Below are 18,103 nucleotides of genomic sequence, written 5' to 3'. Positions count from 1 at the left end.
CTTTGTGCTTGTCTCCACCCCCCTCCAGGTGTTGCCCATCTTCCCCATTATCCCCAGTGTATTTATACCTGTGTTCTCTGTTTGTCTGTTACCAGTTTGTTTGTTTCCTGAAACCTACTCGCAGTTTTCCCCTTGCTCCTGTCCTGTTTTCTATTTTTTCCCAGTTTGGACCTTTCTGCCTGCCCTGACCCTGAGCCTGCCTGCGGGTTCTGTACCTTGCCACTCCACACTGGATTATTGACCCCTGCCTGCTCTGAACCTGAGACTGCCTGCCGTTCTGGACCTTTTGCACCCTATCTGGATTACTGACCTCTGCCTGCCCTTGACCTCTTTTTTTGCTGCCCCTGTAGAGTAATAAACGCTTGTTTCTTCTACACTGTCACAATCGTCGTAAGAAGTGAACCAAAGCGAAGCGTGGTGTGAATGCATCATTTTAATGGATGACGAAAACACAAAGTAAACTGAACAAAACAATAAATGAACAATGACCGTGAAGCTATATACGAAATGTGCTGACACAAACACTACACATAGACAATCACCAACAATGACAAAACAGGCTACCTAAATATGGTTCCCAATCAGAGACAATGACTAACACCTGCCTCTGATTGAGAACCATATCAGGCCAAACACAGAAACAGACAAACTAGACATACAACATAGAATGCCCACTCAGATCACACCCTGACCAAACAAAACATATAAACATACAAAGCAAACTATGGTCAGGGCGTGACAGACACTGTCTGCATCTGGGTCTTACCTGAAACATGATACAAATAGATTCCCTCAAGATTGCTCTGATGTCCAAACTTTTCCACATTTTATGATATGAAACCTTTTTTTTCCATGTATTTGAAAATATCTAGATTGGTCAGTCCAAAATTGCTTTTTAAATTCTGTCATGGAAATACTGTAAATGTATTTCTTATTACCAAGTCGTTTGCGGGTTCTTTAGTTTACCATGTGGATCAATTTATAGCTGAATTGAGAAAAGCTATTCAAGGATTGTTCGATAGGGTTGTGTTTTAAAGGAGTGATATTGGTCGTTGTCGAAGACGTTTAATATAAAGTCTGTTACTTTTTTTTCAAATGTCTTTGGTGGGGCAATTGGTATTACCTAGAATAAATATAAACACTTTGGGAGCCATGTTATTCTGAAGAGGTTTAGTCTATGATATTTATGGGAAGATTGTTCTATTTAATTACATCGGCTTTCATTTTGTTGAGTAATGAGATAAAGTTATCTTTATATAGTTGTTGTTTGTTGTCTTAGTAAGTATCCTAAGTATTTTATATTTTTGTTGTGGTCCACTTACATTTTTGCAGCTCATGAGTTAAATGTTTTATTTTTCCTATTGCCATTATTTTGTTGTTTTTTTCACGTAAATTTTATATCCTGAGATTTTAGAATATTCTTAAAATATATTTTAGCAAGGTGGGCATTGCGTTTTCTATATCAGTCAGGTATATCAGGAGATAATTTGAAAATAAGTTTAGTTTATATTTATGCTTACCAATACTGATTGATACCTGTTACGTTTGGGTCCTATTTAATTCTTTCTGCAAGCGGTTCGATTGCCATTGGAAACAGGAGGGTGGAGAGAGGACCTCCCTGTCTTGTGCCTCTTTCTAAAGCAATTTCATTAGATAATGTATTATTTGTGTATTTATTACATTCATATAATATTTGTATTACATTTATTATTTCAGCTGGAAAGTTGATGTCACGCCTTGGTCATTGTATTTTGTGTTTTTGTTATATGTTTGGGTAGGCCAGGGTGTGACATGGGTTTATATGTTGTTTTCGTATATTGGGGTTTGTATTATTTGGGATCGCGGCTGATTAGGGGTGTTGTTAGGCTTGGCTGCCTGAGGCGATTCTCAATCAGAGTCAGGTGCTTATCGTTGTCTCTGATTGGGAACCGTATTTAGGGAGCCATAGTTTCGCTTTGTTTTTCGTGGGTGATTGTTCCTCTCTTTGTGTAGTATTCACCAGATAGGCTGTAATAAGTTTCACGTTCCGTTTGTTGTTTTCGTCTTTATAAGTTATTTCATGTACCGCGATTCATTTCATTAAGGTCATGAGTAACCAACACGCTGCATTTCGGTCCGACTCTCTTTCTTCAACAGACGAACGCCGTTACAGTTGAAAGCGTCCAAAGTTTTGAATAAAAAAGGCATTTCAAGACGGTCAAAAGACTTTTCAGCATCAACAGCCATAATTGATAAATCTATATCTTTTTTTGCGTATTGTATTAAATTGAAGTCTATTTTTAAACGTGTCAAGTCTGGTAAGACTTTGCCATTCTATTGCTTAAGAGCTTTGTTATTATATTATTGTCAAAATGTATTAAAATTATGAGTCTGTAATCAGCAAGGGGCTCTCCAGATTTTCCTGGTTTTAATATAACTGAAATAAGTGTTTGCTCTTATTCCATCCAGCACTGCGGTTATCGCCTGTCTTCAGGTGCAAAGAAGCTATTTCTCACCCTAGAAATCACTAGTACATATTCTCAATTACGCCTGTGCCAGTGAGATATTAGATTCAGCCAAAGATTCAGCCAAACATGAGATATGTTCACTTAGACCACAGAGGGTACCTACACTGTCACTACATAATAATGAATTAGTTAATTCACTTTGACAGCCTATGTAAATACATAGGTAAATAGGGTGCCATTTGTCATTCAAAATAAGGAATACATCTGAAATGGTTTGAAAACTATTGTGAAAAAGTATTAATGTAAGAAAGAAGAAAGGTTATTCAAGTCTATTGCAATAATAATTAACAGTAAGATATGTACTCCTTCACTACAATACACAGTAGGCTTCCATCTCTTTACAATGCACAGGCAAACTCCCTTTCACTTGCATCCATAGTCTGCACATGTTCAGGTATCAGTATGTTATTCAAAGGTCAGGGGAAGTATCATTCTCAAAGGACAGCATATGCAACATAACAGCTGCTTCATGTGGAGGAAATCTGTGCAGCGTAATGCCTCCTATCAGTCAGAAATGCCAGTCGGCCTGGGTGTGGCCAGCATGTTCTCTTTTGAATGACTGTTTCAGCGACCTTTATTCACTTTCAGACCTGCAAAGTGCTACTGCTCTCTTTCAATGAATATGAAGTCTTCTTCTCTAGTGAAGTGGTGTTTATCTCTACTTTCCCAAGACTGTTGTCTTTATTCATAGAGCTCAACTCAATACAGCTCAATACGTTGTTTGTTGTGGGCCTACAGTACTGTACAGTTGTGTCTTGCTGCTATGGCACTATTTGTTGTCTTTATTTTTTTTAAATGCCTTCAACTTTTGATACCATTCTGAGACATGAATAAAAAAGCTTATAAAATGATCCAATGCAGCAATGCAACCAACAGGGCAAAGCCACTTCCTCCACATCCTACCCATGCTTACTTAGTTCAGCTAGCTTGAATCCCTATTCTCCTGTGCTGGATTTGTTCAAATCACTGGTTATCTTTGCCCGCCCTATTTTCCTTGCTGACTGTAGGCTATACTGTTATATATATTTGATGCATTTCATTAGTATAAAAATACAGGAATTTAGGTTTCACTGACACCTTGTGGCGTTAAGTCACTGTTACCAGCCAGCGTCTTAGAGGTAATGGGTACATTTTTGGAGCTGAAGAGACAGACAGAGAGGGCAACTGTGATGGTAGCAGGCAGCGTTTATAGGTCGAAACCCACAGTGTTATAAAGTTTGACACTGCAGTCATGGTGAGCAGTGTTTGTCACTCTCCACAGACACAGATGTAGAGTCCCATCTCAGCCAAGGAGAGGTTCACCGGAGACGGAAACTGCTTGTCACTGGAGCATCGCTCCAAACCCTCTGGTAATGCCTTGTGTTTAATTAGCATAAACACAGAATTGCATTGCCATACTATTAAATCCTAAATGATAAAGAGCCATTGGTGAAAAGGAGGACGGGGTAAAGAAAGCCCCCTTTACAGAGTCTGAAGAGATCATATAGCAAGTGATCTTTGCCCGTTTAATGACCTGCTTATGCTAGTTATTTCCCTGAAGTAATGACATCAACACTTCATGTCACACAGTATGAGGTGTGTGTTAACAGACTATTAACAGTTTTCCATGTCTTCACACACACACCTAAATGAGATGGAATGAGAAGGTTGTGAATACCAGATGGAGTGCATTGAGCCTTTACCAGACAGAAATTTAGTGGGAATCCAACTTTTCTCTCAAGCGGCTTCGACAATCGGGAGCTCTCTCCCTGTCTCTGTCTGTAACTCAGACTTGGTCAATGTTTTTAAAAGGCTTGATTAAAATGTATCTTCTCAGATCGGTCTTTTGGTTAAACTCGTAAGATAAAAAAAACATGTAAGTATATTTTTCGTTGTTCTAATTTCTTGCTGTTTAATGTACATCACTAGTGATTTTGCTTGTGTGTTGCAGTGCACACACTTAGAGTGCATTTGGCAAGTATTCAGACCCCTTGACTTTTCATATTTTGTTACGTTACAGCCTTATTCTAAAATTGATTAAAACATTTTTTTCATCAATCTACACAAAACACCTCATAATGACAAAGTAAAACCATGTTTTTAGACATTTTTGCAAATGTTTTACAAATAACAGACTGAAATATCACATTTACATAGGTATTCAGTACTCTATTGAAGCACCTTTGACAGGGATTACAGCCTCAAGTCTTCTTGCGTATGATGCTACAAGCTTGGCACACCTGTATTTGAGGAGTTTCTCCCATTATTCTCTGCAGATCCTTTCAAGCCCTGTCAGGTTGGATGGGAAGCGTCGCTGCACAGCTATTTTCAGGTCTCTCCAGAGATGTTTGATCAGGTTCAAATCCAGGCTCTAGCTGGACCTTTAAAGGACATTCAGAGACTTGAACCAAAGCCACTCCTGCGTTGTCTTGGCTGTGTGCTTTGAATCGTTGTCCTGTTGGAAGGTGAACCTTAGGACCTCAGACTGGGGCAGAGTGCTTTGGAGCAGGTTTTCATCGAGGAGCTCTTTGTACTTTGTTCCATTCATCTTTCGCTCGATCCTGACTAGTCTCCCAGTTCCTGCCATTAGAAACATCGCCACAACATGATTCTGCCAACAGTATGCTTCACTTTAGGGATGGTGCCAGGTTTCCTACAGACGTTACGCTTGGCATTCAGGCCAAAGAAAATCTTGTTTCTCATGGTCTGAGAGTAATATAGGTGCCATTTGGCCTTATATTGAGGCGTGGCTTCCGTCTGGCATCTCTACCATAAAGGCCTGATTGCTGGAGTGTTGCAGAGATGGTTGTCCTTCTGGAAGGTTCTCCCATCTCCACAGAGGAACTCATGAGCTCTGTTAGAGTGACCATCAGGTTATTGGAGGTTCCAAACTTCTTCCATTTAAGAAGGATGGAGGCCTCTGTGTTCTTGGGGACCTTCAATGGTGAATAAATGTTTTGGTACCCTTCCCCAGAGCTGCGCCTTGACACAATTCTGTCTTGGAGCGCTACAAACAATTCCTTTAACCTCATGGCTTGGTTTTTGCTCTGACATGCACTGTCAACTGTGGGACCATATAGACAGGTGTGTGGCTTTCCAAATCATGTCCAATCAATTGAATTTACCACAGATGGACTCCAATCAAGTTGTAGAAACATCTCAAGGATGATCAATGGAAACAGGATGCACCTGAGCTCAATTTTGAGTCTCATAGCAAAGAGTCTGAATACTTACATAAATAAGGTATTTCTAAAAACCTTTTTTCGCATTGTCATTATTGAGATATTGTGTAGATTGATTAAAAATAAGGCTGTAACGTAACAAAATGTGGAAAAAGAGAAGGGGTCTGTTATGGTTTTCTTTCTTAAGTATGATTCTCAATCAGAGACAACTAATGACACCTGCCTCTGATTGAGAACCATACTAGGCCGAAACATAGAAATACACAAATCATAGAAAAACAAACATAGACTGCCCACCCAACTCACGCCCTGACCATACCAAATAATGACAAGACAAAGGAAATAAAGGTCAGAACGTGACAGTAACCCCCCCCCCCAAAGGCGCGGCAAAACCTTAACCTATAGGGGAGGGTCTGGGTGGGCGTCTGTCCTCGGTGGCGGCTCTGGCGCGGGACGCGGACCTCACTTCACCATCATCTTAGTCCGCCTTATTGTCCGCCTCCGTGGCCTCCTAACCACGGCGATCCTACTAAATGACCCCACTAGACAGAGGGGCAGATCGGGACAGAGGGGCAGCTCGGGACAGAGGGGCGGCAGCTCGGGACAGAGGGGCGGCAGCTCGGGACAGAGGGGAGGCAGCTCGGGACCGAGGGGCGGAAGCTCTGGACAGAGGGGCGGAAGCTCGGGACAGAGGGGCAGCTCGGGACCTGGGCTGAGGGGCTCTGGCGCCTCTGGGCTGAGGGGCTCTGGCGCCTCTGGGCTGACTGGCAGCCCCTGGCTGACTGGCGGCCCCTGGCTGACTGGCGGCACTGGCGGCTCCTTGCAGACTGGCGGCACCTTGCAGACTGGCGGCACTGGCGGCGCTGGGCAGACTGGCGGCACTTGCGGTGCTGGGCAGACTGGCGGTACTGGTGGCGCTGGGCAGACTGGCGGCACTGGCGGCGCTGGGCAGACGGGTAGCTCAGATGGCGCTGGGCAGACTGGAAGCTCCGGCAATGCTGGAGAGGAAGGCTCTGGCAGCGTTGGACTGAGTAACTCTGGCGCCTCTGGAATGAGTGGCGGGAGCTCTGGCAGTGCCGAACAGGCGGAAGACAACGGCAGCGCTGGAGAGGAGGAAGGCTCCGGCAGCACTGGAGAGGCGGAAGCACCTGTAGGGATGAGACGGAGAGACAGCCTGGTGCAGGGGGCTGCCACCGGAGGGCTGGTGCGTGGAGGTGGTACCGGATAGACCGGACCGTGGAGGCGCACTGGAGCTCTTGAGCACCGAGCCTGCCCAACCTTACCCGTTTGAATGCTCCCAATCACCCTGCCAGTGCGGCGAGGTGGAATAGCCCGCACTGGGCTATGCAGGCGAACCGGGGACACTGTGCACAAGGCTGGTGCCATGTAAGCCGGCCCAAGGAGACGCACTGGGGACCAGATGCGTAGAGCCGGCTTCATAGCACTTGGCTCGATGCTCACTCTAGTCCGGCCGATACGCGGAGCTGGTATGTACCGCACCGGGCTATGCACCTGCACTGGGGACACCGTGCGCTCCACCGCATAACACGGTGCATGCCCGGTCTCTCTCGCCCCCCGGTAAGCACAGGAAGTTGGCTTAGGTCTCCTACCTGGCTTCGCCACACTTCCGGTGTGCCCCCCCTAAGAAATGTTTGGGGCTGACTCTCAGGCTTCCATCCACGCCGCCGTGCTGCCTCCTCATACCAGCGCCTCTCTGCCTTCATTGCCTCCAGCTCTTCTTTGGGGCGGCGATATTCTCCAGGCTGTGCCCAGGGTCCTTTTCCGTCCAATTCGTCCTCCCATGTCCATTCCTCCTCGCGCTGCTCCTGCTGCCGCTTCTCCTGCTGCACCTTGGGGTGGCGACACTCCCCTGGTTTTGCCCAGGGTCCTCTCCCATCGAGGATTTCTTCCCAAGTCCAGAAGTCTTTCGCTGCTGCTGCCCGTTACCATGCCGCTTGGTCCTGTTGTGGTGGATGATTCTGTAACGGTTTTCTTGACTTGAAGGAGAGGCGAACCAAAATGCAGCACGGTTTCTATTCATGGTTCTTTAATAAAGACTCGACACATGAACAAACTAACAAAACAAGAAACGTGAAAACCCAAAACAGCCCTATCTGGTGCAAACACAGAGACAGGTACAATCACCCACAAACACACAGTGAAACCCAGGCTACTTAAGTATGATTCTCAATCAGAGACAACTAATGACACCTGCCTCTGATTGAGAACCATACTAGGCCAAAACATAGAAATACCCAAATCATAGAAAAACAAACATAGACTGCCCACCCCAACTCACGCTCTGACCATACTAAATAATGACAAAACAAAGGAAATAAAAGTCAGAACGTGACAGGGTCTGAATACTTTACGAATGCACTGTACTTTTCCACACAAGTTGATGTATTTACATGTCCTTTAAAACTTTGTTGTCTTGCCCTGTATAATAAAATGTATAATTATCATTAGCCTGGTATTTTCCCATTGGCTAAGAGACTGACTGACATTTTCACTGATCTAGTCAATAATACATGGAATCACATTGAGCGGGTGCTCTGTCTAACAATTTATATTCATTAAGTAAGTAGCCTTGCACGAGCCTTGGCTTGTGTTATCCGGAAAGTGCACTCCTGTTTCGGTACCGTGAGGCAGTTTGATGTACTAGTACACCCCCTAGACAGGACGCTATACAATCGCAGGGCCCTACAAACAATCTATCTCCGTCATGCTGATTGCCAAGCAGAGATGCAGCAGGTACCATTTTCAGTCTTTGGTATAACTCAAACGGGGATCGAACTCCCAACCTTCCAATCTCTGGACAGACAATCAAACTAGAAGGCCACTGAGTTGGTAAACACTTTATAATACTACTCACATATTTACTTGGTAAATACTTTTCAGCAGCATTAGTTTCACTTCACCCTCTTTATGCAAAGTTGTGTTAATAATGTGTATGCTTTTACAAAAATAATCCTGCATCTGAATTAAGGCATTCCATTTTCACTTGGAGGACAAGTATTTTGAGATTGTCTTTTTTGATTGCAGATCCCCATTACTTACTTCAACGCCAAGAGGGTGCCTCCCGTACCAACCTATTGGCATACTTCAAACCTGGTAAGCGCAACCTTGGCAACCACAGGGATGCAGTTTAGCCTGCATGGCGTTACAAATGTTTACTTGTTTCAGAAGGGTCCTGATGGGAATTTTACGTTTTCAGTTGATTTGCTCTTTTATGGCAAGATAAAGAAGCCCTGTGGTACTTTAGGTACAGTTGGAATGAATGAGTGCCCTTATAACATCAATATAACTATTCAGTGGGTACACATGAATGTTCAACACTACACAACTAAAGTATGTATCACTTAACAGGCCAAAATCTATATACTGGCATCAGTCATGTCAGCATGATAATATCCTTAGCATTGCTAGTGCCACACAGGACCACTAAAGTTACAACAATACAGTACTGTAACACTCAAATTCAATGAATACATATAAAACTGCATATGAGTAAGTAAAAGTCTTACCTAATTTTCAGGTTTCCTGGCTGCGGTTGGCCATCATAAATGGAGACTATGTCAAAGTCCTCTTCAAGAGCAAAGGTGTGAAATGACAACTGTATCCTGTTTCGTTCTCCTGTAATGATGATCCAGGTACAGTTGGCATAGTTTGGGTAGCCATGGGGAAAGCCAGGACTCTCTATCGTTCCATTTAGTCCTTGTACAACACCACCACAAGTTTGACCTGAGGACAAAGATCAAAGACAGACATTAGATATAATATGGGTCTTTTAGATTTCCAATCTAAGAATTTACAGATTGTACCACAAAACTTTTGAAATATAACAACACCGAACCCAGTGAACTACTCTGTAGGGAAACTCTTTCTGCAATATTATACGTGACTCACAGAGGGATTTCTGTGGTGTCCTGATGAACCGTCCTCAAGTATGCCACTTAAACAGCATTTTTGTAGCATAACGAAGCATCCCATTATCCATTAGAAGCCTCAGGTTTGTAGACAATAACCACTCTTCACAAACATTAAATATATATGTGTTTGGGTATGTTTTAACATGTTGACATATGCACATTAATGGTCAATGTTCCTCAATGTTCCATTTCACATTTCTCGCTTTATCATATCGTATGCAGCATAGGGGGGGGGGGGACCTTCCAATATCTTGGCCTATTTATGATTGAAAAGCAGCATGTGAGAAATACAGTGAGCACACACCATGATAATACAAGTCATTAGGCTATACCTCATCAAAGAGGTGTAGAATCTTTTATAAAAGGAGATTGTCCTTTCAACCTCTCGAGATTTGCAATGAAAGAGTAACAAGGCTAAATCCTGACATTTTTTGGCAAGAACCATTTACTCAAAGTAAATAAACAGAGTGTGTTTCTGCATGTAGATGTCAAGCATTGAATTCAATTAAATGTGCTTGCTGCTAATACTCCCGGTAGACATTCGTGTCAATCGAAACCCACTCATAGAAAGAAGACAGACATCATTTTAAAATGTTGTTGGTGGCTATGAGAGTAGCTGAAAGGCTAGGGCTAATTTTAATTTCCTGCCATTGGAAAACATTGCTCTCAATTTCCTATCTGTTGATGTATTTTTAATTACCATTGTTATTCTTAAAACATAACGTCAGAAATATAAACAGTCCACAATTGTCTAGACTAGTGCTCTAAATTGATAAAGGATGATGGAACTACAAGTGTGGGGGTCTGTTCATATGTAAGAAAACCCCTATTTTTAGAAACAGAGAATGAAAAAATGCTGAATTATCAAAGCTTTGTCAAAGCTTCTGACCCAATATATTCTAACTATGGTACCATCACGTAGAATGTATGCACACATGACTGTAAGTCGCTTTGGATAAAAGCGTCTGCTAAATGGCATATATTATTATTATTATTATTATCAAATTGCTAAATCATAAGACCTCAGCAATAAAAACACAGCAATAAAAACATAATTTTTAGTGACAAACAAAACAGAATGGGCTACAGTAATTCTAAGGTAAAACTAGTTATACATTAAGCAGCTAATTAAAACAAGTAGATGTGGTTACGCATTAGAAGGTGTAACCAGGGGGACCTTCCAATATCTTGTCTTATTTATGATTGAAAAGCAGTATGTATGAACTCAGTGTCATGTTGTATTGTTAACTAATGGACCAAACCTATAAAGGAACCAAAACCAAATAAATAGACACCAGATGGGACATGCTATATTTCTAAGAGTTTACATTAATGGACCACTCCAAATATGCCTAAAACATGCTCAGGCTGTAACCAGATGATGCTGGATTTGTTTGATGCTGGACACCCTCAGACATCTGTATATCGTTATCAAATCAAATTTGATTGGTAAAATACACATATTTAGCAGATGTTATTACGGGTGTAGCCAAATGCCCTCTAAAAGTGTGACAGTAGGGAACTTTCTGTTCCAATGCACTTTGTGTACTTTGTACTATAATAATGTAGGTGGGCATTTGAGTTAAACAATATTTGTGTTGGCATATTATTTCATATTGTACATGTTAGCATGAATGATAACCATGGTTGGGTAGGTTACTTTCTAAATGTAATCCGTTACAGTTACTAGTTACCTGTCCAAAATTGTAATCAGTAACGTAACTTTTGGATTACCAAAATCAGATGACTTTTGGTTACAAAATGTAATATTACCAATTCAACGACATCTATTGTAGGATAAATAAATATTAGAGTTTACATAGCTAGCCATAAATGGATGTTGCATTTTACATTATAGGTTGGTTATGCAGGCTTCTTCTAACCCATTACTTTCTACTACATACAGTTGAAGTCGGAAGTTTACATACACTTAGGTTGGAGTCATTCAAACTCGTTTTTCAACCACTCCACAAATGTCTTGTTAACAAACTGTAGTTTTGGCAAGTCAGGCAGGAAATGTACTTTGTGCATGACACAAGTAATTTTTCCAACAATTGTTTACAGGCAGATTATTTCACATATAATTAACTGTACCACAATTCCAGTGGGTCAGAAGTTTACATACATTAAGTTGACTGTGCCTTCAAATAGCTTGGACAATTTCAGAAAATGATGTTATGGCTTTAGAAGCTTCTGATAGGCTAATCGACATCATTTGAGTCAATTGGAGGTGTACCTGTGGATGTATTTCAAGGCCTACCTTCAAACTCAGTGCCTCTTTGTTTGACATCATGGGAAAATCAAAAGAAATCAGCCAAGACCTCAGAAAAATAAAAAACGCCTGAAGGTACCACGTTCCTCTGTACAAACAATAGTACACAAGTATAAACACCATGGGACCACGCAGCCGTCATACCATTCAGAAATGAACATACTTTGGTGCAAAATGTGCAAATCAATCCCAGAACAACAGCAAAGGACCTTGTGAAGATGCTGGAGGAAACAGGTACAAAAGTGTCTATATCCACAGTAAAACGAGTCCTATATCGACATAACCTGGAAGGCCGCTCAGCAAGGGAGAAGCCACTGCTCCAAAACCGCCATAAAAAAGCCAGACTACGGTTTGCAACTGCACATGGGGACGAAGATCGTACCTTTTGGAGAAATGTCCTGATGAAACAAAAATAGAACTGTTTGGCCATAATGACCATCGTTATGTTTAGAGGAAAAAGGGGGAGGCTTGCAAGCCGAAGAACACCATCCCAACCGTGAAGCACGGAGGGGGGGCATCATGTTGTCGGGGTGCTTTGCTGCAGGAGGGGCTGGTGCACTTCACAAAATACATGGCATCATGAGGAAGGAAAATTATGTGGATATATTGAAGCAACATCTCAAGACATAAGTCAGGAAGTTAAAGCTTGGTTGCAAATGGGTCCCCCAAATGGACAATGACCCCAAGCATACTTTCAAAGTTGTGGCAAAATGGCTCAAGGACAACAAAGTCAAGGTATTGGAGTGACCATCACAAAGCCCTGGCCTCAATCCTTTAGAAAATGTGTGGGCAGAGCTGAAATAGCGTGTGTTCTGAGCAAGGAGGCCTACAAACCTGACTCAGTTACACCAGCTCTGTCTGGAGGAATGGGACAAAATTCACCCAATTTATTGTGGGAAGCTGGTGGAAGGCTACCTGAACAGTTTGACCCAAGTTAAACAATTTAAAGGCAATGCTACAAAATACTAATTGAGTGTATGTTAACTTCTGACCCACTGGGAATGTGATTAAATAAATAAATAATTATCTCTACTATTATTCAGACATTTCACATTCTTAAAATAAAGTGGTGATCCTAACTGACCTAGGACAGGGAATTTTTACGAGGATTAAATGTCAGGAATTGTGAAAAACTGAGTTGAAGTGTATTTGGCTAAGGTGTATGTACTTCCAACTTCAACTGTATAATAATATGATTAGGCTATTTCTTTGCATTAATAACCAAAGTCTGCCAGATTTCCAGGCATTCCAATGAATTGAAATCCCTTGATCTTCAAGAATAGGACATGGACATATTGATTATGTCATGCCCTGGCATAGAGAGGCTTTAATTCTCTATTTTTGGTTAGGCCAGGGTGGGACTAGGGTGGGCATTCTAGTTTCTTTATTTCTATGTTTTGGCCGTGTATGGTTCTCAATCAGGGACAGTTGGCTATCGTTGTCTCTGATTGGGAATCATACTTAGGCAGACAATTTCCCACCTGTGTTTTGTGGGTAGTTATTTTTTGTTTAGCTGCCCGACAGAACTGTGCGCTTTCGTTGTTCTATTTTGTTGCAGTGTTCAGTTTAATAAATATTATGAATGCCAACCACGCTGCACCTTGGTCTCCTTCTTCAACCCACGAGAGTCATGACAGATTTGGCTAATTGTTTTACACGAGTATAACCCAAAAACTTAGGATTTATCAGCCTATGTTGTTTATCTTTTTGTCATGGAAGACTAATTGGGCTCGTTGCTTCAAGTTGAAAAATAAATGCTGCTCTCATGGAATGGCTATTTGCATGTGAGCAATGTATGCCATATGCTGCATTTGCTATAGGCCTAGTTTATGTTTTTGTTGGTGACACTGTAATATCTCGATAATTTGTTGCTGTTTAAGTCTATCAAAAGTGTGCAAATTTGAGCATGTGTCCATTTTTCTTTTAGCAGCACAAATTAGACTGAGCAATAAAAGCCCCCCCCCAAAAAATAGAAAATAAATTAAATAAAAATATAGGACAAAACACACATCACAACAAGAGAGACAACACAAAACTACATAAAGTGAGACCTAAGACAACAACATAGCATGGCAGCAACACAGGACAACACAGCATGGTAGCAACACAACATGACAACAAAATGGTAGCGGCATAACATGGCAGTAGCACAACATGGTACAAACATTCTTTGGCACAGACAACAGCACAAAGGGCAAGAAGATAGAGACAACAATACATCCCGCAAAGCAGCCAACTGTCAGTAAGCATGTCCATGATTGAGTCTTTGAATGAAGGGATTGAGATAAAACTGTCCAGTTTGAGTGTTTGTTGCAGCTCGTTCCAGTTGCTAGCTGCAGTGAACTGAAAAGACGAGCAACCCAGCGATGTGTGTACTTTGTGGACCTTTAACAGAATGTGACTGGCAGAATGGGTGTTGTATGTGGAGGATGAGGGCTGCAATAGATATCTCAGATGGGGGTAAGTGAGGCCAAAGAGGGATTTATAAATAAGCATCAACCAGTGGGTCTTGCGACAGGTATACAGAGATGACCACTTTCCAGAAGAGTATAGAGTGCAGTGATGTGTCCTATAAGGAGCATTGGTGGCAAATCTGATGGCCAAAAGTACATCTAGCCGCTCGAGAGCACCCTTACCTACCGATCTATAAATTACGTATCCGTAATCTAGCATGGGTAGGACGGTCATCTGAATAAAGGTTAGTTTAGCAGCTGGGGTGAAAGTGGAACAATTACGATAGAGGAAACCAAGTCTAGATGTAACTTTAGCCTGCAGCTTTGATATGTGCTGAGATAAGGACAGTGTACCATCTAGCCATACTCCAAAGTACTTGTATAAGGTGATTACCTCAAACTCTAAACCCTCAGAGGTAGTAATCACACCTGTGGGGAGAGGGGCATTCTTCTTACCAAACCACATGCCCTTTGTTTTGGAGGTGTTCAGAACAAGGTTAAGGGCAGAGAAAGCTTGTTGGACACTAAGAAAGCTTTGTTGTAGAGCATTTAACACACCATTCGTGGAGGGGCCAGCTGAGTATAAGACTGCATCACCTGCATATAAATGTATGAGACAGCTTCCTACTGCCTGTTGTTGATTTAAATTGAGAAGAGCATGGGGCCTAGGAACGAGCCTTGGGGTACACGCTTGGTGACGGGCAGTGGCTGAGACAGCAGATGTTCTGATATTTGTCAGGATTTGGCCAGGGTTGTTCCGGTTTTTGGTCACTAGATGCCCCCATTGTGCTTTTTGACCTTTTGTTTTCCCTTGATCCCCATTATTATTTGCACCTGTGCCTTGTTTCCCCTGATTGTATTTAAACCCTTAGTTTTCCTCAGTTCTTTGCTCTGTGTTTGTATGTTAGCACCCAGCCCTAGTATTCTGTGAACTCTTGTTGATCCCGGTGGACTCTCTTGTGGAATTCTGTTTTTGTTCTTGTTTATTTATTTTTGAGTATCTTTTGAGGCTTTTTATGCTATACCTACCACCTTGTGGATTTACCTTTTTTGTCTTGGATGATTACCTTTGTTCTTGTGGAATTGTTCTTGTGGAATTCCTTTTGAGGTTGTGGAGTTACATGTTTTCCTGAAGGACTTCACTTTTTACTTCATTAAATACACCGTCTCAAGTACTGCTGTGTCTGCCTCATCTTCTGGGTTCTGCCGACTATTCGTGGCTCAGTTGGTTAAGTGACTGTTTCTCACTCCGGAGACCCGGGTTCGTAACCAGGTCCTGACAATCTAGCAAACCAGGCCAAAGACCCCTCAGAGACACCAATACTCCTTAGCCGGCCCACAAGAATAAAAATAGCAGCACAACATTGCTTAGAATCAAGGGCAATGGTGACATCATTGTGGACCTTTAAGGTCGTGTCCATCCACAATCATAAGTGGTATCCATATCGCCCGTAGGCTACACTACTGCTGTCGTCCTTACCTCCAAGCCTTTATTCAAGTTGGATAATCTTTGAATGCCGACAGCATTCGCACCATTGGAAAACATAGCTTGGACTATAGTCTGACATTACAACTAATTCATACAAAAGTCAAGCGTTGGCTATAACATAAGTTCAAACAAAGTGAGTATGTGTATATGTGTATATGTGTGTAACTGTTTGTGTACGTGTGTGTATTATGGTGTGTATTAGACATTCTCATCATAGAAATATATCCCCATTCCCCAATCGAATACCTTTATTTTCTCCATTCTGGCAACCCTCATAAAATTCATCATAGCCGTGCTTAAAATGCATTGTGAAAGAAATGGTAGAATGTAGAATGTACACAAAGAAGTGGAGCTCTAAGAAATATGAATGCGTTATGAAGAAAATCGTGTAGGCCTACTGTTACCTACACAAAATAAGGGCCTTTCTGACTACAGGTGCACCAGTATTCCAAATTATTATGCAAAAACAAGCATAGAAAACAGTATTGGCATTAATAACAATGTACAAAAATAACGTAAGGCTACTATTATATTATAATTATTTTGGTGACACCCTGGTTGATAAAACTTATTGGGTTGCTAACATGTTTTTTTAATTATATATAAATAAATGTAAGACACAAAACAAAGTCAGTGTAGAACACCATTTGCCCAACATGCATTGTGCTAATAACTTTATAAAAATATTTTCCTATGAACGAAGTTGCACAAACATGTGTCTTTTCACACGAATTAAGCCACACAAGAAACACATGAAATCTGCTGAAAGACTTTTTGTACATATTTGCACGAATTGAGTGTGAGATTGTGTTGCAACATGTGGTCAGACTCGCTCAGGCCGAATAAACTTAAAACTTGTGCCTTTTTTCAAAGCTGATTTAAATGTCACCAGTGCAACAGTAATGAGATCCACAACAAGGGATTCATTTTTTACTAGTTTGAACTGACCGCCATTAAAGCTGCCCTTGCAGAGAACCACCTTGCACTCTTGAACAAGAAATACAGCTTTAATTGTGCCACTGATAGAACTCTTTATTGATTTATTAACATTATTACTGCAGTAGCCAACCCGGGGCTGACGGTCAATACATTCCCACAATTTGCCTCAATAACAACCAAGCAGGGGCCAGATATTGAAATACATTATGTCGAATAAACAACCATATAACTCCATTAATAAAGAAATATAATTTCAATCTATGATGAATAGCCAGTTGCAAATTACAAATTACGTTTTTATTAATGCACAATAAACATGCTATTAGCAGTCATGTATTAGTGACACCCCAATGAGTGATCTCTGCATGCTCTGTTAGAACAGGGACATCCAGTGATGTTCAGAAAATCAACAATCAGTACAGAAGCATTTCTGATGAAATAAGGTACCTACTCAGGCGAGATCGTAAACAAGATTACAACATAATGATGCTCATATTCTAACCTATTATATAAGGTCAGAACAAACTGTTTGAGGAAAGTTATTGCATTGACTATAACACATCAAGACTGTGACACTGTTACAATGAAGCATTGTGAGTCATTGGAAAAGCAGGCGAATCCATGTTTCAATTACAGTGGAATATGATTCACTGACACAAAATCATCTAAATGACATTTGCAAAAGGGGGAACAACAATCTCCTACTAACATTATCATGAGACGATTGTTGCCATTGTTTTCTCTAAATTCCGCCATGAATATCAAATGTGCCTTTGTTTCATTATCAAATCTAAAATGCCAAGCTTCTGCATTTAAAATGGAGAAGTTAAGGTTCTCAGCTTCTTGTTCATAAGAAGTGCATGTATATATACCATTCACAAGAGTAGCCTAACAAATTATCTGCACAGTGTGCAATGATTCCACTGTACTATTTAAATAACATTGACCATGCCAGTGTTAATTTTGGCAGGTATTTTAGATGTAGTTTTAGTCTTAGTTTTAGTATTAAAATACATTTTAGTCTTAGTCACATTTTAGTCATTTCATCCTTAATTAGTTTTAGTTATTAATCAGTTGACGAAAACTGGGCAATTTTAGTCTAGGTTTCGTCAGAGTTTCTATGAAACAATGAATATTTAGGCTACCTCTAACTTCCATGATGTGCACATTCAGATAGCCTTGTTCAACTAGGCCTCCTATCCCCTTTTATATCTTAGCTGGCAACATTCATATTGTGGCAGATAGTAAACAATGCCAGCCATAATTAACCACATAGTCCATAAAGCCTTGGCTAAAAGGTTTTAAACAATTACAGCTACGATTTTCTCCACATCATAACCGTCAAGGAGG

At 41.2% G+C, this 18,103-nt stretch overlaps 1 protein-coding gene across 1 annotated transcript in view; it reads right to left on the bottom strand.

The window, feature by feature from the left end:
• Positions 1-18,103, bottom strand: part of LOC124038747 (CUB and sushi domain-containing protein 1-like) — a 374,488-nt gene that overhangs the window by 345,071 nt on the left and 11,314 nt on the right. The window contains 1 exon segment of the mRNA XM_046354821.1: positions 9,196-9,412. Within this exon segment, the coding sequence (XP_046210777.1) occupies positions 9,196-9,412 (217 nt within the window).

This window comes from Oncorhynchus gorbuscha, linkage group LG06 (assembly GCF_021184085.1).
Source record: "Oncorhynchus gorbuscha isolate QuinsamMale2020 ecotype Even-year linkage group LG06, OgorEven_v1.0, whole genome shotgun sequence".
Classification (NCBI taxonomy): domain Eukaryota; kingdom Metazoa; phylum Chordata; class Actinopteri; order Salmoniformes; family Salmonidae; genus Oncorhynchus; species Oncorhynchus gorbuscha.
This window is presented reverse-complemented; position numbering and strand designations above follow the sequence as displayed.